The sequence below is a fragment of the Anoplolepis gracilipes genome, chromosome 16, assembly GCF_047496725.1.
Source record: "Anoplolepis gracilipes chromosome 16, ASM4749672v1, whole genome shotgun sequence".
Classification (NCBI taxonomy): domain Eukaryota; kingdom Metazoa; phylum Arthropoda; class Insecta; order Hymenoptera; family Formicidae; genus Anoplolepis; species Anoplolepis gracilipes.
The window spans coordinates 5,122,187-5,142,756 of NC_132985.1; the positions used below are offsets into that span (position 1 = coordinate 5,122,187).

General features: G+C 33.2%; 4 protein-coding genes and 1 long non-coding RNA gene across 10 annotated transcripts in view; 2 read left to right on the forward strand and 3 right to left on the reverse strand.

The window, feature by feature from the left end:
• Positions 1 to 22: 22 nt before the first annotated feature.
• Conu (Rho GTPase-activating protein conundrum) lies at positions 23 to 7,398 on the forward strand. 4 transcript variants are annotated; one of them, XM_072907884.1, is made up of 11 exons: positions 23 to 251; positions 987 to 1,588; positions 2,727 to 2,976; positions 3,148 to 3,389; positions 3,551 to 3,681; positions 3,792 to 3,988; positions 4,080 to 4,239; positions 4,324 to 4,664; positions 4,743 to 4,909; positions 4,991 to 5,168; positions 5,330 to 7,398. In XM_072907884.1, the coding sequence occupies exons 3-11, from the start codon at positions 2,835 to 2,837 to the stop codon at positions 5,704 to 5,706; spliced, it is 1,935 nt and encodes a 644-aa protein (XP_072763985.1). In that variant the 5' UTR covers positions 23 to 251; positions 987 to 1,588; positions 2,727 to 2,834; the 3' UTR covers positions 5,707 to 7,398. The 4 variants fall into 4 exon arrangements, with proteins under 4 accessions (XP_072763985.1, XP_072763987.1, XP_072763988.1 ...); XM_072907886.1 differs by lacking the exons at positions 23 to 251; positions 987 to 1,588 and adding an exon at positions 1,874 to 2,016; XM_072907887.1 differs by lacking the exons at positions 23 to 251; positions 987 to 1,588 and adding an exon at positions 1,896 to 2,031.
• Positions 7,059 to 13,070, reverse strand: LOC140674399 (macrophage mannose receptor 1-like). Its single transcript, XM_072907906.1, has 18 exons — positions 13,044 to 13,070; positions 12,867 to 12,946; positions 12,671 to 12,724; positions 12,547 to 12,579; positions 12,236 to 12,424; positions 11,890 to 12,135; positions 11,592 to 11,789; positions 11,013 to 11,240; positions 9,843 to 10,043; positions 9,282 to 9,530; positions 9,016 to 9,198; positions 8,401 to 8,548; positions 8,081 to 8,271; positions 7,760 to 7,972; positions 7,585 to 7,605; positions 7,414 to 7,523; positions 7,250 to 7,322; positions 7,059 to 7,161 (listed from the first exon to the last, which is right to left on the reverse strand). Exons 2-17 carry the CDS (start codon positions 12,910 to 12,912, stop codon positions 7,260 to 7,262), a joined length of 2,373 nt encoding a protein of 790 aa, XP_072764007.1. The 5' UTR covers positions 12,913 to 12,946; positions 13,044 to 13,070; the 3' UTR covers positions 7,059 to 7,161; positions 7,250 to 7,259.
• Positions 13,071 to 13,319: 249 nt separating this feature from the next.
• Positions 13,320 to 16,775, reverse strand: Hr83 (nuclear hormone receptor 83). The gene is made up of 6 exons (XM_072907907.1): positions 16,725 to 16,775; positions 16,383 to 16,523; positions 16,145 to 16,240; positions 14,545 to 14,808; positions 13,980 to 14,288; positions 13,320 to 13,629 (listed from the first exon to the last, which is right to left on the reverse strand). Exons 1-6 carry the CDS (start codon positions 16,726 to 16,728, stop codon positions 13,397 to 13,399), a joined length of 1,047 nt encoding a protein of 348 aa, XP_072764008.1. The 5' UTR covers positions 16,729 to 16,775; the 3' UTR covers positions 13,320 to 13,396.
• On the forward strand, positions 14,243 to 20,051 carry LOC140674403 (uncharacterized). Its single transcript, XR_012048207.1, has 4 exons — positions 14,243 to 14,738; positions 16,381 to 16,568; positions 16,749 to 17,196; positions 19,966 to 20,051. It is a non-coding gene; the product is annotated as an uncharacterized lncRNA (long non-coding RNA).
• Positions 17,191 to 20,570, reverse strand: part of LOC140674393 (uncharacterized) — a 54,856-nt gene continuing 51,476 nt past the window's right edge. For 2 of the 3 annotated variants that reach the window (XM_072907893.1, XM_072907892.1), the window contains exons 6-7: positions 19,991 to 20,270; positions 17,191 to 19,680 (exon numbers count right to left, since the gene is read on the reverse strand). In XM_072907893.1, coding sequence (XP_072763994.1) covers positions 19,358 to 19,680; positions 19,991 to 20,270 — 603 coding nt within the window. In that variant the 3' untranslated portion in view covers positions 17,191 to 19,357. The remainder of the gene's footprint in view (positions 19,681 to 19,990; positions 20,271 to 20,570) is intronic. The other variant, XM_072907894.1, reaches the window with a different exon arrangement.

The window sequence follows — 20,570 nt, forward strand, 5'->3', positions numbered from 1 at the left end:
ATGAAGTTGCTGTAATATATGCGCGCGCGTGTTCACCGTCGCAGTTAAGCATCTGTGAATGGCTATCCCGATATAAGCGCGTGTCTCACCACAAGGCTATCACCTTGCCATGTGTGCGTCTTCGTAAACACGAAGAAGTCTCTTACTTTGTGTTCATGCTCACAATGTGTGTGCGTGCAAATTGGTGAGATTGACAGTACCGTAAGCTGATATGCAGCAAACGATATTGGTGCTCGATCAGGAATGCTCAGGTAAAATCAATAAAGGCGTACGTATTTTTTACATGATTATTAGCGAGGTTTTTTTCTGCGTAATTATAGTGTTTGTCGATTGTTTTTGCATTAACGAGTGACTGATCGAGTTGCATTCCTCGCGCATATTTTTTCTCTTATCCATATTCAGATTGAATATGTATCACATTTTGTTCAGTTTTTTTATGATGTTTACTGTAGCACTTATTCCATCTTTGATTCGCGGAATAAAAAAAATGTAATGCAAATATGGTAAGACGAAATAACGATAGATGTAATAGATAAAGTTGTTAAAATAATCGAGAAATTATGCATATTACGTAATAATTGGATACGTGTGTTTCAATAAACTACGGGGAATGTTAAGTAATTTTTAGAAATTTTTAAAATAATTTTAAATAATTCAATTCGTAAAAATGCAAAATTAAAAAGATATAAGTAAGACTTTATTTGAATATTTAGACAATCTAAATATGGATGATGAGATAAAAAGAGAATGCTTTATGTCATTTATCTTCTATTATATTTCTATTGTATTTATTATAACATTATAATAATTTTGAATAATTTTTTAAAATATTTTTTAAATACATTTCCAGCGGAAATTTAATGGTATAGTATATTTCATCAAAAAAATGTTTTATTGTTAATAATCTGTAATATAAATTCTCGACGCATTGTAATATTCTAAAAAGGATATTGGCACCGAAAAATCCGGCCACTTCTCTGCTTTAGCGACACGGAAGATGGCGTCAATCCTGAAATTGCCGTGGCACAGGTGTCACTTGGGAGCAAAAATGGCGTACACACCCACACACACATCCGTATACGTATATGTGCGCGCAGCAGGTGTCATCGGATAACGCGTTCAAATAAATTTTTTCTTGCCGTGTGTTTGTGTTCGGAGATTGGAGGGACAATAATAATAACATGCAGCGCGGATTAGAAGAGGCGCGTGAGCGCGTCTCGTAAACGAGTGCACGCACGATATCGTATTCCTGCCCCCGCCCGACGTGATGTGACGCGTGGTCGCGTCGCGCGCGGAATATATTATAGGACTTCTCGGAAGCGGCTAGCCTCGAGAAAAAAAAATTGCATTCGAGTCTCGCGTGAACGGGCGAGCGGATCTCTCTCCTCTCTTCTGTGGATTAAAAGCGTATCGGTCGCGCGGACGGACGGACGGGTGTTCACCATCCTCTCGCTCGCTCCGCATTTAAATCGCCCTGCACCTCGGAACACGATGAGCCTGTATACGTCATTGAAGGCTCCCTGCGAAGGAATTCTGCTCGCGACAACGCGTGTATCCCATTCATGAAAAAGGCGTCAGCAGTGTCGATGTAAGTCAAATTGGGTTATGTTTCGCGATATGATATATATATATATTTTTTTTTTTTTTTTTCATGTTTTGCCGCGTAAGATATATTTTGTTATATACAAGTATGTATGTATGTATGTGTGTGTGTGTGTCGAATAGTGTGGGAGCTGCTGTTTACATGCGACGTGCCGCTACAAGTGTATGTATGTATATATATGTATATATATATATATGTATATATATATATGTATATATATATATATGTATGTATGTATGTATGCCTCTTATTATTCGAAAGAGAGAGAGACGGTGTGTGTTACGAATAAATTACCGACGACTTCGCACTTATCGCATTTTTATCCGTATATTCGATTATATATATACATATGTACGTTGAAGAGAAACGTTCGCTGTTTATGAGCGCGTTGGAAATCGCACCTGTGTGAAAGAGTTATGTATACATACGTGCGTGTGTGCGACTTTATTCAAGTTTGCTTAGTTTCTCTGTTTAGTGGAATGTGATGAAACGACGTTCGACTTATCATTTGGGAAAAAATTTTCTATCGTGAATAATTTGTTTGTACCACTCAGCTGCGAGCTTTGAGAAAAATGAATTTTTTCGATCAAATTCTTTCGATATAAATTTTTCACCTCACTCGTCTTGTTTTCAAAACTTTCAATTTTCACGGTAAAAGTTACACGAATATTTAATACCTCAATCTCTTAAAAAGTGAAATTGTATATGTAATACGCTAAAACTATTAAATCATCAAAGGAAAAAGATATAAGAAATTAGAAATTTACTTTATTATTTTGAAGCAGTTTTCTCTGCTTGTGTGCAAAGTATTATTGTTTAAAGATTGAATTTTGAAAGATTTTTGAAGAATTTATTGAAATTATAGCATGTATTTTATAGAAAATTTACCGCATGATAAGTATATTTATTGCATGATAATAATAGTTACACGCACATTAAACAATACAATTTTTTTATAGCTTCTAATATTAGTCATTATGGAGATAATTTCATATTTGTAATATCATTTACCTATGTTTGATCTAATGTTATCTTTCTGAATCATTCAAGATTAAGACTAAGAAAGACACGAATAAGATATAAAATGACAAAGCTTCTGATATGATTAATACAATCTTTTTAGGTATCAAAGTAGAAACACACTGTTGGGAGCTGTTAAATGTTTCTAAAGGTTCTTTAAAGTTGGTAAATATATATACATAAAAAACACAAGAGAAAGAGAAACGGAAACATGGATAGAGGACATGGTGCCACCTACACAGGAGGTGATAATCACCTACTCGAATACTGGGAGGAATATCAGAAAATGATAGAGGAGACAAAAATGTTGGATGATTATTTAGACGAAGAATGTAGTCAACGTAGTTATGATGGTTTGTATTATAATATGTAAAAATATTAATAATATATTTAAATTACATATTTGAAAACTTTAAAACGTTCTATACAAGAGATAACTTAAAAAGAAGTTGGTAAATATTCTATAAATATAACATTATTATTTAGAATATATGAAATAAATATTTTGTATATTTTTCTTACAGAAGGGGAAGAAGAAGCTGAATGGTTACGTGCAGCAGGTTTAGGACAGTTAACAGAAGCATGGAAAGCAGGCAGAGAGGTACAACCGGAGGAATTAGGTGCTGCTTTACGTCCTCTGTCACGAGTTCAAGCAGAAGCTGTGAAACGTCGCGTGAGATCACTTAATCATACAGTTAAGCAACGTTTCAATCAGCGCCAACGTGTTCGTAAACCAGACATTAGAGATGTCTTTAAAGACGTAGAGGTATGTCAATAAATTTATTCAAAAGTGTTAACAAATTATAATAAATAAATTACATCTTTAATTTTTAAAATAATATCAAATTAAATTAATATCAAATATTTTAATCTGTAATTTATAGTATTGTTATATTGTTTATCTGTTAATTACATTTATCTTTAAAGGTATCTAGTACGGGTACACGATCACGTAGCGCTACTCCTGACTCATTGGATTCAATTCCAGGCGCAACACCGGAAAATGCATCACCTCCTTCACCTCCGACAGTCAATGCCATTGAAGATGCACATCAAAAGTAAGTTTATTACAATTGTAATTATGACAATTGTAAACATTAATGTTTGAGATAATTATCATCTGTTTTATTTTTCTTACAATATGTCATTTATTTTTAATTATTTAAAGTCCTAGTGTTCCGAGTTTTGTATCTATATTCCATCGAACGTCAAATGAGGGAAAAGCAACAGTTCGTAGAACACCAAGTGCCCCGCAAACAGTTCTCAATTCTGTACCAGTGTCCGCTCCGACTCCTGCTGCGCCTGTACAAGAGATTTTCCGGAGGACCGGTAATTGGTCGCGAGGGGATGTCGCAAATGATTCTGGTATTATTACCTTTATATCAGCATTTAATAATTTATAGAAAATCAATAGTTTTATTTTGAAATATAAAATATTGTGTACTATATTATACAGAAGGGATTCAGCTGACTGGTTATCATAGATTGGGAACGGTACACATTACTAGACCAGTTCAGAGACATGATAATGATGATCTCAGTAATGTTACAAATGCAGTCCACATAGATACCAAGTCGATTAGAAAATTGGCTGTATCAAAGGAATCAACTCTTCGGTAATTTTAAAACAAATAATTGCTTTTCTAATCATTCTCAAAACATTTCTTTTACTTGTCATAATGAATAACATACTATCTTAGACGAAGTGCGGGAAGTCACGCAACAGTAACCCGAAGTCACAGCAGTTTATATGGCTTGACTAGACCAGCGAATGAAAATCGAATAGCTCGTCCATTAAGTCGCACGTCATCGCACGGTCATCTTAGTTTCGAGGAAATGTGCAGAACCAATGAAGCTAAATCTCAATGGTCTTCCGATAATCTTGTAGCTGATGACGATTATGCTCGTCAAGATGTAGAATTATTATCGCAACGAGATCTTACAAGGTTACAACCCCTTTTATGGCTGGAACTTACGGCGATTTTCGATAAATATAATATACCGCTCACGAGACGGAAACCCAATAAACGACGGAGAAAAAGTGCGTAATATCAAACAATCATACTTACTCCTTTTATACCGCGTGAGTGTCTTGTGTTATATATCCATATATTTGCAGCTGGAAATTTGTTTGGCGTTTCTTTATCGACGCTATTGCTCAGGGACAGTCAATTAACAAGCGAAGAGAATAACATACCATTAGTGTTTCAAAAGATTCTTAATGAACTGACAAAACGTGGAGTAAAAGAAGAAGGTATTCTTCGTGTTGGAGGCCACAAGCAGAAAGTAAGAGAGTGTTTAATGGAAAATAATTATTAATTAACATACTTATTAATTATTATTTACATATAATTGTCAATTTTTCAGGTGGAGATTATTTGTACAGAGCTAGAAACAGACTTTTATTGTAAACCGAAAGAGATGGATAATTTGTTTAAGTGTACTCCATGTCACGATTTATCAGCCGTTTTGAAAAGATTATTACGCGATTTGCCGCAACCCCTTCTCACTGTCGAACTGATTGATGCTTTCTATCAAAGTCATGGTTAGTGCAGATTTTATATATATATATATATATATATATGATATACGTGTCATATATATATATATATATATATATATATATGACACGATATCTTGTGTGCGCACTAAAAAAAGATCTAAAAAAAATTTCTTATATATTTTTTTATACATTTGTACCCACAGGTGTGAAGAATCCCAGTGACTTGGTGTATTCTCTTAATCTGCTGGTGCTATTGCTGCCTGTCGAACATCGATGTACTTTGGAGGCATTTTTGAATTTCTTGAAACTGGTCATTGAAAATCAGGCATCGAACAAAATGTCAATACACAATGTGGCGATGATAGTGGCACCGTCGTTATTTCCACCCCGCTACATACATCCTCGGGACCATACCGATCTGACCGCTCAAGTAAACATGGCTGCCATATGTTGTCAGGTAACAGAAGCTCTACTTAATAACGTCGACAAGTTATGGTATGTACCGACGGAACTTATAAATCAATTACGTAGACAGTCCGAGGTGGAGAGATATCGTAAGTACAAAAAGAGATACTATTGATTCAGTTAGTTTTTATCGCGTACACGTAACCTCATACTTTGTTATACTTTTACATTAATTGTAAGTTTTGTAACATATTAACAAATCGATTTCATTAGAATTATTTAAAGTGATTCTTGAAGGTATTGATAGAGCGTGCGTAAGTAATATTCTATATAATGATGGTGCCTGTCTGCATATTACAAGATTGCAGCATTTTGTCTTTACTTTGTTAATTATAAAATATTTAGGTTAATTAATGTTACTTTTTAGTAATTTTTTTTATAATGCTCGTTAGTCAATTATGATATATTTCATTTCATTTTTGATGATAACAATTACTGTCATATATTACACACACGTTTATTAGAATTTGTACATGTGTATGTACAAATAATCTGTATTTCAAGGTGCAATAATTTAATAGAAGATTTCTTCATTTCTTTCTTTGATAAATTAAAAATTATATATCATTTATATAGGAACAAATTTCTGCATAATGCAAGCTGAGAAATTTTATTTCTGGTAAGATTTTATATTACGACAAATTATTTAACTTGTATATGATTGCTATGTAAAATATCAATTCATTTAGCAACTCATAGATATATTTATATTCTTGTGTACTATAATTATCTAAATCTTTCTATTGATAATATTTATTTACAATTGATTTTGATAATATGCACTACAGCAAAGTAGGATATGCAATAATTATTCATTATGTATATTTTTGTGTAATATAATTCAGGAAATTATATTTCTCAGATATAATTATATCATTAATCATTATCATAATTTTTTAAATTTATTATATTGCTAATTGCTAATAATCTATGAAACCTCATTAGAATGATTATAATTTTGTCGATTGTTTTTCATTTAAATGATATCTCTTTAATTCTATATAAGAATTTAAAAATTCTGCGAAAGACAGAATCAATTGTCAGGTAATGTTTTATTTATCATTATTCAATTCATTTAATATATTTTTGTAAAAGATGTAGAATGGTATTTATTCTGATTTCATACCACTGTGTCTTACTCAATGATGTCAATAATATGTGCCTATAAATCTTATACCCGTTTGGGAAAGACGGAAATCCATTATATATAAGGCGACGTTTATGTAAGATTTCTAATGGTGTGTCATTATTGTGACATATCGTTTTTCACAAGAATAATTATATTTACCATTCAATATGCCATATTATATCATAAGACTTTGTATATATTGTAAGTTGTTATATATTTAATAAAGTGCCAAAGAAAACAAAAATTGGATAGATATTCTCCAAATTGTGCGTTACACGATCTACATATAAGTCTATGTGCATATAGACAGAATAATATGGTGCATATATATATTTCTATATTTTTAAGAGTTGCATCTTTTAAAACTGTTATTATAAAGCAAGTTGTTCTACGTTTTAAAGGTTTTCAAGAGTTTCAGCTTTTGCAGAGATGGGATCGAGTCTGTAAAATAAAAATATTGAAATGTATAAAATTATTTTAGATTTATAATCCAGGCTGGATCGAGCGAAAGAGAATCTACATTTATTACCATTATCCTTTTACGATGATTGTTTTTCCAATTCTAAACCTTGATCCTTTGAATTCTCATTTCCAGATGATACCTGCATATAATTTACAGAATCAACAAATCAATGTAATTATTATTAATAAAATGGATATGAAGTTCTTTCTCAAATATATATATATTAGCACCTGTTCTTGTGACTTTGTCCTCGTGACCTGATCCTGGTTTTTATCAGATCCGCTCGAAGCAGTGCTATTGTTCTTTACAGAATGCGTAAGATCAGTTTCTTCCTGTGGACCTAAAATCGCAAATAATTTTGAAATTATTCAATTAATGTTTGATATTGTAAATTTTCTTACATTTTAGTGTCTTCTTGAAACCTGTGGAAAAGAATAATAAATAATTATTTCTATTTGATTAAAAAATTATTGATTAAAATTTCATGTATAATTATTGTGAATTATAAAATGTAACATATTAAATTAATCTAAAAGCGAAAAATTCTAAAATTGAGTAAATCATAACGTCACTTACTATGCAATTCATTAATAATCGTCTCAAATCCCATCAAATTTCTGTTATCGAATAGATACAGATTTTTATGACGATCAAAACCGATGGAAGCCAGATCGAGTAAAATCTCCCAGTTATCTTCTAAGCCGATCACAACAATACGATTGCCAGAAGTCTTCATGCGAGCGAGAATTTCTAAATAGCGGGATATGTTGTCTACATCGATGATAATAACTATCAAGGTAAATAAAATAGAAGTAAAAATTATTAAGTTAAATATACAATTAATTTATTTATAAGTTGTATCATATTCATCTTTTTCTATTTGCTTTATTTACGTACATATTACGATTTTGCTTCCTTTATACACTGACAATTGCTTATGCCAGGTATTAGAGTCTAGTTGGTCATCCATTTCGTTTTTCATGGCGTTATTAATCATACTTAATGTGGTACAAGTGTCAGTTTGATTGAAAGGCAATTGAATCGGTGGATTCGTGCAGTATATTCCCATTTTGAGATTATAATTTATTCTAAAATATGATTGAGATCTTGTGTTCAAATTATTCATAGATTTATAAGAAAAATATCTTTTCTCTGTTTAAATACGATATAGTTGATACAATATATCCCAAATAAATATAATTAATGTCGGTACTCACGGAAAGATGTTTAGAACCTGTTGTGTAAACAGCAACGATAACGATTGCATTTTTTCATTCGCGTGATCCAAAATGAAGTAATAACCGGCGCTGTTTTGTAGATCGTGATCTAACGATCTCACAATTCGGTTCACATAATCTCCCAATGCTACAAGATATATTTTCAGAAATATTTTTATAATAAATGCAAAATTTTATCTTTAAAAAATATGCGCAAAATGTGACGAATAATTTGTACGAGTTGTTAATATTAATCTTTTTTAAACCCTTTTAAGTAAAACAGGTTTGATCGCTTTCAATTTATCGTGAATCTATGTTCAATCAAAAACGAGTTTTGAATTTAATTAATATAAATAATGTATATAAATACATTCTGTTTGCTGGCAAAAAATTCTTCGTTCTGATTGATCAATCAAACGCTTACTCGAAGTATTTCACTGATTAATCTAAATAATCCAAGTATCCATATAGTAATTCAAGACGGAGTTTATAACGTCATTAAATCGCACTCAGAGTAATCAAACTTGCTTCGCTCGAAAACGCTACTAAATTTTTTTATTTTATATAAAATTATTATATTAGATTTCGCGCCGAAATCTGAAAATTGTCGATTACCGAGACAAAGCGGAATTTCGAGCCAATTTTTCACGGTGTTCCATCCGTGTTGATGGGTGCAGAATATCTTTTTTATACCCATTGTCATAAATCCATCGTCGCAGCGTAATTCACAAGATAGCCCATCCGGCGTGTTCTCGCATATCCAGTTACCATTATTTACAGGCGGTGTTACGTTGCACACTGAAATGTCACGCGTGTTTCATTACTTTGCGTGAAAAAAAAAAAATTATGATACTTTTCGCGATACTGTATATCTTTCGTACTTATTTTGCAGACAAACGATTGTTTAATAGCGCAATCGAGACCGTAAAAATACGGCCTCACGTGATCGCTGCGGTCCAGATTTAGGCAGGTTGACGTATGACCGGTGTAACGATCGAGTTCTTCGTCATTCATGTTTGTCCAGGGTGGAAATCCAGAGGAATCCTTTTCGTTTGCGATTATTTGACCGCTTTGTGTCCATTGCCACTCATTCTTAATTAAATTCCCTCCGATCCAAACGTGAGATATATCTACAGGCGATGAAAGGGAAACTATACAGTTATATAAGCCAAATAAACCACTGTCAGTTCTAATATTTTAATCGCATCTCTCTTGAATTTCTATTTAAAACAATTTTATAATCAAGTAATAAACATACTTTATTTCAGATTAATAAATAATGATTTTCAACTATGATTGATCAAGAAATGAAGATAAAAGTACAATATAATTTTATTAAATTAAATATTTAATATAAATATGATATTATTTATATTAATATAATAATGTTAATATAAATTTAATATTTTAATTCAAATTATTTAATTGCCTTGATAGTATACCTTTAGGATGATCACCCATCGCTTCGACGATCAAATTAGTAACGTTTATGTCATTCATGTAAGCAAGCACGCTACCCTGTTCGTTACAAAACGCATTGCTCTCCTGCCAGGTCTTCTCCAACGGATAAATGACGTAAATGCTGTCATCATATGTGAACTTTATCGGTTCGTTTAGCCAATCGTAAAGCTCGTCTTTCGGATCTAAAGTAAAAGTATCAAGGATGTATGTGAATAATCTTTAGGAAACGCAATTATCTTTGTGCAACATAAAAATTTTCACGAATAAAACTGATTTACATTCAACGGCTTATTAAACGCGTTTGACTTATCGTCATGATGATTAGACGGGATGTATACTCTCTCAAAAAAGCCTGGATTTCTGAGGAAATTTTTTTGTATCTGGAGAAATCAGAGACTTCTCATGAAATTTTATTAGGACTAAAAAAAAAATTCTCTCTTTAATAATTTTGCTGTTATATATACTGTAAATTATAAATATATATCTCTATTTATATTTTCTCTAACTAGAACATATATTTAGAATATCTTTGTTTCTTTTGATGATAGGAAAATAGTCAAAAGCAAAAATTGTTTCAAAGGGACTAATATCCTTACAAGCAAAAATTTTTTTTTTACTATGATAAAAATAAAAGGTGATATTAAAAAAAATTTTTGCTTATTAGGATAATAGTTCCTTTGAATCGAACAATTTTCGCCTTTAACTTTTTTTCGTATCACCAAAAGGAACAGAGATAGTCTAAATATTCTAGTTAGAAGAAACACTTTGTAATGTCTTAATAAAATATTGAATGTACAATCTTTATTTTAATTTTTAGTGATAAAAAATGAAAATGTTATGAATTAACATTTTAATCTTTAAAAATTTTTATTAAATTTCTATTTTTAATCTTTAATCGTTAAAAATTTTTATTTTAACAAAAGCTATTCAGTTTTTTCAATACATTTGTAAATCTAAAACTTAAATGGCATTGAAGCATTAGAAAGCATGTACCGTAAAAAAATGTATTTTAGAAAAAAAAATCTTGAAAATATTCTACCTGAAAACAAAAACACTTTCAAAATGAGAGAATCTTTGGGAATTTTTTTACAAGATTTGAGTAGATACCCTGTTAAGAAACGGTGAGCAAGATGAAACGTAAACATACATACATTCTTCGCATATAAAGTCACGCTTGCGGTCGCATTGCGTCTCGACGAAGCTCGGCGTATTATCCAAATGTCGATCTAAAAGCAGGCATCCGTCCTTCTTCTCGGATTTATCGGATATCCGTGGCGAGTATCTACTCTCGTCCATTGCAGGTTCCAAGCTCGTACCGGTGGACAACCACATCAATTGCCCATAGGTATAATGCGCTCCGATCCAGACAGTCTCGAAGTCTTACGAAAAATAAGATTTTAATTGACGATTAATTTACTTTTACGCTTGAAATTTTTCTGTAGAACTACAGCTGCTTATATTTGTAAAATATCAATTCGCGAAAGTACATTGTAGGAATTGCACAATTTTTTTCTGTAATTTTTATTTAACTATCAACTCTAAAAGTGTGCTTTATATCTCAAAGAAATGTACAAGAAGGAGATTGCGAATATCCATGACTTATTGTTATTTTTTAATTTTTGTATAATATAATGATGATGTCACTCAGATTCTATAAACGTTATAAATTATAAAACTTGAGCAGTAAAATGATTAATTCGCAAATTAACATAACTTGCGAATCTTTTTACCTGGCCGTGCCTTTGTCATGATACTGGCGAGAATCTCGATGACATCAGAATTGGTCATAATCGCTAACCTGGCGCCCGTTAAACGACAATACATCACGGCCTCTTCCCAGGTAAATTTAGCATGATAAAAAGTATACGTGTGTCGTTGTATCCGCACCCACTTGGAAGGTATGGGTTTCCCGGCTCCGTCTTCAGGTCCTGTCCAAAGAGATTGAGGCATTTTACGTTGGATCAATATTTTCCAAAATAGAGAGAGTATAAATTAAAAATAAAAATAGGAAAAAAAAATTCGTGTAACTCTTTTCGCAGATAAATGGCCGTTGCAGACGACAGTCTAGATCGACGAAATTGGGGTAAGAATGAGCGCGACGATCTATCGCCAGGCAGTCCTTCATCGGTCGCGACGGTTCCCTGGCCCAGGGTGGGTAATCCTCTATATTTGATTGCACAGGTATCTCGTTTTTCTGCGATCCAACGCGATTGTACATCCACGACCATGTATTTCCCAGACGACGTCCACCGAGCCATAAAGCTTTCTCGATTTCTGATCTCGAATAATCGCGTATAATTTGTTTTAATAAAAACGATATGTTTATTTTACAGACAGGAATATTTCCGTTCGAATAATAATAAGATGTTCACACCTAAGTTAGAATCCGCTATCAACTCTGCAATTCTTGTGGCTTTCTCCATGGTATCTAGGCTGGCGAGTTTTGCGTTGTAATAACTACACAGCACTCGCGCTTCATCCCAAGTCACTTGTTGAGAGAAGAAAAGGTATTGCGTTTCGTTTACATTGTAATATTCGACCACCGATTGAGGATCGCTTTTACCTTTAAAGTAATTATTTATTTTAAAAAAGGCGGTTTATTGATGTTAACGAAATTATATTATATCGAAAAGAAACCAAGAGTATATTAAACTATTAGTTTTTGATTTTTAATAGGATACGTACAATCTTCCAATATTGCTGTATTCGAGCCGGCTTCTGTAAATATGACATCATACGAAACATTGTTATAGCTTATGAAATATTATTTGTGAAGAAAGAATGAAAGCCGAAAGATTTAATTTCTTACTTGTTTCTTGTATCTGATATTGTGATTCATATTGCATTTCCATCGTAGATGTGACTAGAATTTATCGCATACATTCATTTTATACATGTATTAAAAATAATTGAATTGCAGGAAATTAATTTATATATGTTGAATATTGAATTTATTGTCTAAATTTTCTTTGTATATCTTGATAAAATTTTGCGGCAATACTCACTTGCATTTATTGCTACGACAGCGACGATGAAGTATAAAGTAAACATTATTGAAGTTTTCGACGTCACGAATTTTCGTTACCTATTTGAAAAACAATTTATCCATCGTACTCGAATCGATCTACGCAGAATTTTAATTTCTCCTTTTTGATTTGCACAACGTGTATTTCTGATTTTACCTTTATCTTTGCATTCCAGAGACCGTTGTGCAGAATGTAAAATTTTACGTCGGGAGAACGTACTTTACTTGGCGTTAGTTTATAAAACAGCGGTGATTTATCGCGATTTAATTGTAAAATTGCTTATACGAAATAATTTAGTGCCGCCTCGGAATTCAGTCATTGTTACGCAATAAAAAAGGAAGCATTTTTTGTTACATTATTTTCATATGATATATTTTATTATGGTTAATACATTTAATTGCATACATATTTTTAATGGATCGTATAAATTAATGTCCACTAAATTTTTTTGCCTCTCTCTCTCTCTGATAAATAATGCATATTTTAGATATTTCATTGTTGCAGTGACCTTATCGCACAGACGCGATAACTCTTTCCAAATCTGCATCGCCGATAATCGGTGCGAATAATTCCCCGGCCAATTCTCGAGGACAGCATCCGGTGAGAACAGGCAGGACAAATAGAATCCTGGCCAATTTGTTATCGCGATCGTCGCGATGTCGAAGATGTCGTATTAACGCCTCTACGGCGTTATCTCGCGCTTGCGACATTACGTGAAAACCATTGGTGGTGTTGGCAATCTCTGCAATTTTAAAACAATATATAATATAACGCATTTTTAATCTTCACTTATTAAAATCCGAGTCAAAATTTTACTCTTATTTTCGAGAGCTTAATTTTTTCATATTTATGAATCCCACAGGATTTTGATAGATGTATGTAAGCCTATATATTTGTATAAATATAAACAATAAATAAGTAGTTTTTTTTTACTTAGAAATTTAACAAATGAGTAACAAAATTGTAGATCAAATTAGGTTCAAGAAAGAGTGATTTAACTGTTTAAAGTGTAGATGTCAGAATGAAAATGAAGCTCAAAAATGGAAAATTTTTTATTTATTTAATTTATTTATGTATTGAACTTTTATTTACCAGGACGGCACAGGGCGAATGTGTCCAGAACGCACAACTCGACATCGTCGAGTTGCAGTTTTGCGATAGCGGATCGCGCCGCAGTCAGGCAGGCTGTTGCACCGTCGTTATTCGTTGTGTCTTGTCCACGTATATTCATCAAATCGACCGGCCACGTGGCTGCGCGTAGAATGAAAAGAGCGGACCATCCACGACGAAGAATCTTATTTTGCTCCTCCACGTTCAGCATCGAGAAATCTCGGTGTCGACGTGCGCTCCGGACGGCCGCCAGGAATATTTGCGCGGATATTTCGTACTGTATAGCCGTGCCTGATAAAAAAAATCAATCATAAATCGCGCAATGCGTTATCAAAAATCAGAATTTCTCTCTAAAACTATCAAGCTCGATTTAATTTTCTAGAGAAAAAACTGTAATGATTTATTAATAATTTTTTCAACAAGCGGTTGTGAAAGATTCCATAGAGCATCTGCTACGAGTTAAATAATTTTTATTTAATAATTATAATTAAATTATAATTAAATAATTATATTTAATAATTTATATTTAACGGAGAAAGAAAATTACCAGGCGATATAATCCTTGTCGGTTGTATATGACGTGACATGATAGGTAAGAATGTATTCTCTCCAGTTTCAGATTCGTTTAACGTTTTCATCATCAAAGTGTTGTTCAATGCGGGATTTTTAAATGGCAAATACATCCCGGAATTATTAAAGCGCGCACAAGCAGTCGTCGACGAATCGACTATAGGCTTCCAGGTGAGACTAGAATTATGCGGATTTGACAGTGTGTTAGTTCGTACACGTGGCCCTCGTTCTTCCTGCACCGCTGTGAAAAAAAATTTGCTTTCAGAATTTAACATTGTCTTTCATAAAGTGTATAAGGAAAACTGGTTTTGCCAATGATTATTACAATTGCAAAAGAGGAGTAAAATATAAATATTTTATAAAAATATAACTTTTCAGATGGATGTTAAATATTTTTAAAAAATATTTTCCAATTTCTTTTTTGCATTCTCAATTGCAACCAATCCGAGATTTAATCGTGATTTGCTTAGATTATTTTCAAATATTTATAAAATAATGGAACGTCGCTCGAGTGTGAAACATACATTCACTTATTCTTTTATTTTGTTACATGACTGTCTTACTTGCACGCCTTTGTTATAATCAATACGAAAGCGCGCGTAACAATAGTGTAGTCTGTAGTCGGACAGTTTCAGCGGGATCGCTTTAATTCTCCGATCACAGTGTATAAGCTTTGTGTACTTAAGAGCTGACCACTGGAGTTGACACTCGATGTCGTTTCACGTGACACGTTATCGCAATGGCTACCACTATATTATTTACAAGATTATCCGGAAGGTTGGTTAGAAAGATAACTATCGCAGTCTGTGTTTATTTACCGATTTAATTTTTTCCTTAAAATGATTTATTTCTGAGCATTAAAATTTAAATTGTATGAAATACACAAAATAATACAAAGAATATACATAAAAGAAACGTCAGATTGACATCGATTGTCTTGTTGCAAGTCTTGTTGTCTTGTTCCTGCTGTCAATTAACTTTCCCGAATAGCGGTTAAGGGTGAAGGGGCACGTGTCTAATACAGCCCATTGTTTGCATCTCGTTGAGTTTGTTAGCACCTGCTCGACCTTATTGCGCTTACTTGTGGACGGTGATTGTATGTTCCGTCTGAGATTTTATATGTACAGGACATCATATCGATTTAATATTATTCAGCACGAAAAAATAACAAACGATAAAGATCAATTGTCGGTTGAAAATAAACGCACGATATAAATGACAATTGTAAATTTTTTTTAGGGAAAAAAATGTTTTAATTAAAAGTTTTATCTTGCAAACGAATGATGACATGTATTATATAATACACAGAGTGTATCTGATAAAAATCTGATAAAGACTATTTAGGATTTTGATGATGGGGGTCTCCCTATCTCTAATTATTTTCAAGAAAAATATGATGATATTTTATCTAATACACTCTGTATATATACATATATAATCTTTAAACAAATATAAAATATAAATATATATAAAATATAATTATTATTATATGTAAAGATTATTAAACGGAAATTTGATTTCTCTAATCAAGTATGTATCAGAGTGTATTAAAAAAAATGTATGTATTTTTTACTTACCTGCTGTATTCATGCCAACGGAGAAGCATTTTTTTAGACGGCAATGCGGACACCAATTTCGTCTAGCTTTGTCAACGGTGCAAGAGCCATCGCTATCTAAATAATTACAGATTCGATTATGATATGATTATGATACATGATATCTGTACAGGATATATATCTTCGCCAAATGTTCTTTTAATAATACTGGGATAATATACGTTGCATATTTAATTACTTTTTTTAAAAATATACAGACTTGTGCAGGTAAACAAGGCGCCGCGACGCACGGATCTCTTGAAGAAACACGAGCAGCCGTCGCAGCAATAAACACCGTAATGTTTGCCGTATGATCGATCACCGCACACTTTGCAGGACACCGGTGTGGGCAGAGTTCTCCCTGTGTCGCGAGAAATCGTTATCGTTCATCAGATAAGAATTTCAGGTGAGATTTTATTTCGCAAATTGCACACAACTGTTTACAATTTTGACTTTTATTATTAAAAAAATGTTATTTATATTTGACTCGTACACTTATACTATCGAAATAGACAAGATGTTAATCTTTGTCTACAATTGAATAACATAAAAAGATATTTACCCATTTTTTTATATTTCACTGCAGACTCGAGAATCGCAAATCTGGCCTGATTTTAACGGAATGTACAAGTCGATGATCGCGACGGGATATCTAAGCGATCGTGTCCGATCAGGCTCGCGAGCGAAGACAAACTCTTGTGGAAGGACGTGTGAAAGACGCATCCCTCCGTCCGAGGGAGGTTTAACTCGCAATGGTAGTGGAAACGAACTAGGGGTGAATTGGATTTGTTCGATGTGTCACTTTGAACGTCAGAACGCGGAAGGATAATATTTGCGGTGGACTGGTCGACCGTAACCGATTATTATTCGATCGTGAAATTATTATTCCAAGATAGACGCGATGAGACGACTTTATTCAATCCATCGACGTTATACGAGGGAAAAGAAGACGTCCACTTCATAATTATCCGGCATTTATTTGGACAAAAAGAAGCTATACTCATTGTCAACAGTCTGCTAAATCTTTTCGTGAGGTAAGAGATTACATCTTTTTTATTAAAAAAAAATTGTTTTAATAATACCGATTTACGAGAATATATAAAAAATATGCTAAATAAAAATCCACAGTCCAATCTCTCATTCCTCCAGTATTACTATGATTTCGTTTCAAATTTTAATCAACAAGGAGGTATAATTTTATTTTCTTTTATTTATCAGTAATACAATTAAAAAGATATGTCAGAAACGCACATTGGATTTTACAAATAATATTACGTGCGTTATTATACAAAGTCGTTTAAAGTTATGTTTCTAACTTTCGGATACGTACAAATAATAATTGAGTGTTCTCGTTTGCCTACGAAGAACTATCACCATATCAATTGCGTATTATATAATTATAGCACTGCCATATTGCTTCAATAATTTATTTGTCTACAAAAGAATCATGTGTAAACAATTTACGGAAATTTTCATTACAGCTACAGAAGTACGACGTGATTGATTTATACTTTTCGCGAGTTTATTTCAAATAGGTTTCCTAGTTCGGAAGAAAACGCAACTTTTCTCGCCTTTAAATGGATAAAATTATTTATTGCGCATTGCAAAAGTAAGTTATAGAGGAACTATACACAAAGATTCACATTCTCTTGATTAACTAAACGTATGCTTGTGAGGAAACCGTGGCAGCTCTTTGAGCTACTAATCAATGAATTATAAGACTGGATCAGGCTTCTTTATTTTTATCCTTTAAATCAAGTGAATCGTATTTTATTTGTGCAAGGATTATTATTGCAAGTCTCATAATTATTGCACCTCGAAAAATGGATTTCATTAATTTTTTTCTTACGATTTTACAATTCAATATCATGCTTATCGATAGATAAGATAAATAATATATCTTTAGCATATTCCAGGAAAATAATTTAAATAAAATGATATATTTTAGTAAAAAAGTGGAATGATATTATAATTAACTATCCTGATGCAGTTTTAGTACTTTAGTATTAAATAAAATAATAAAGAGTTGCCGAGGTCGAGAAAGATATACTTCTAACATTGCGATAGAGTTTACCACATAGGGGTTATTTACACTTAAGTACTCTCTGGATAGTGCGTGCAGCGCGTATTTGTTGTGTAATGAAAAGGAAAATATGTTGGATAATCGGCATAAGAAAGTTAAAAAATTATTTTGACATTTAAAGAATGGAGGCACCTTTTTCATTTATAATCGAGATATTACTACTGTCTGAAATTAGAAAACTGAAAAATAGTCGTGTGCGAAAAACACACGATGTCTCATTCTTTAAATACAAAAACATCGTATTTCTATTCACATTGCACATGAGCATTGCCGATAATCCGTCGTTTCTATCAAGTATATATTTTTGCGCCTTTGTCAAAAAAGGAAGCACTCTCTCGCACTAATTATATTATTTTATTATAACTCAGCTATTTACATGTGTGTCGGATATTATGAACGAACGCAAGAAGCGCGTAGTTAAATATGTATATGGAAATGTGCTGCGTCTCGTATTAGTATTTTATAGTTAAATTAGTGTGGAGTGATTATATTAAAATACGTCGTCCTTCAAATAATTTTTTCATAATCCCTGTCATTGACTAGAGATCCAATTCTCCTCCAGATTAGGATATTATGCCTGTTAACGACACGCTAAAGTCAAAATCTTTGAAGCATCGATGATATTTCATCTTCTCTTGAATCGTTTCATCGGACATCAAAGTATCCGTATAACTTTCCGTGTAGGATGTAATCACTCTCTCTCTCTCTCTCTCTCTCTCTCTCTCTCTCTCTCTCTCTCGGAAAGTTTAATATATATTTTTCGAGAACTAATACATTCTCCTCCTGGGTTCATATCATTTTTCAAATTTCTATCACTGATTTCTCTAAAATTTTTAAACAGTTTGCGCGCCCGTCCTTGACTAGTCCTGCGTAAAAGAATCCTTCCAGTTGTCTCAACCATTCATTTTGCCTCTTGCCATTTTTCTTTCAATAGATCAGTTTAAGTTAGATCATTCTAATCAATATTCAATCTTAGACTCATTACACAAACTTCGTGACGTAAGCGAATACTTGGCTAGTCCTTGATGTTGCAGAAATGTCTCTTCTTTGTCGCTCAATGCGCTTGAATTCATTTGCCGAGGCGATTCTGATAGACTTTGATCGCTATACAATTACGAGGACGCGAGTAATTTTGCCGCAGTGGTGACGTGATGCTGATGATGATAGGGCGTTTCCTGGGTGGCGTAATAGCTCTGCTGCTGATGTTCGCTTGTGGTGGCGAGCTGATGCGGATGCTGATAGTAAGATGAATACGGCTGGCCAACGACGCCGTCGCAGCTTCGCGGTTCCGTTTTCACAGCAGGTACACTTCCGGTGGCGAGAAGAGAAGTATGCCCAAGGTAAACGGGTCTGTCGGTCGACGTCGACGAGCCCGACGACTTTGACACCTCGAGCTGATGTGGTTGCTGCTGCTGTTGCTGATTGCTCTTCAAGTCTGTGTGTAGAGAAATAATCGTAATGTTGTGTAAATAAATTGTGATAAAGGCAAATGAGATATCGAACGATGATCATATCTATTTAGATATGATCTCTAATAAATATAAGAAATGTAAATAATTAATTTTATTGGCAAGTAATAATTTCGGTTTATTAGAACTTTCTTTTAAACTATTGTTATTTAGATTAAAAATTATATATAAAATTTTTTATGTATCCCCTCTTCCTCCCCTATGTTTTATAATTTTATACATGTATGTATCTTTGTGTTATATGTGTGCAGAGAAAAAAATGCAACATCTACAGACCTGTGGAAGGCGAGGATGTGGTCGAGGTGGTGGTTTCGTGGTCCCCCGTCGACGATCTGGCATTCGGCTCTGGGGTCTTCTTCGGCTTCCTCTTCCTCGTCTGTATACCGTCCTTCCGCATCGCCAGCGGCCTATTGACCCCGTGCAATTTGAAGTACAACCCACAGGCGTTGCACACCGGTTCACCCTCGTTGTTGCGCCTCCACAACGTGGTGGTGCGAGTGCCGCAGTTCGTGCAGCACAGCCCGAGTCGCCTCGTCGCGGTCTGAAATTCCGACATCTGTCCCATTTGTAACGCACTTGCTGATGCTGAGGTACGTTCGTTATTAAACAAAGTATACAAGAAAATTGAAGACTTTTTTCTAGAATATATTTTATTAATATATAAAAGAGAACGTGCGAATTAATTTTTCTAATACATTTATAAAAAAGTATTTGCATAAATATATTCTTGATAAGCCAACAATATATACTTTTTTTAAGTTAAAATAATAGTCAAATTTTTCGCGGACACTCTATGTAACTTTACGTCAATTTTTTGGCGTAAAAAAATAGCTCTCTTGACAAAAGTGAGTACACG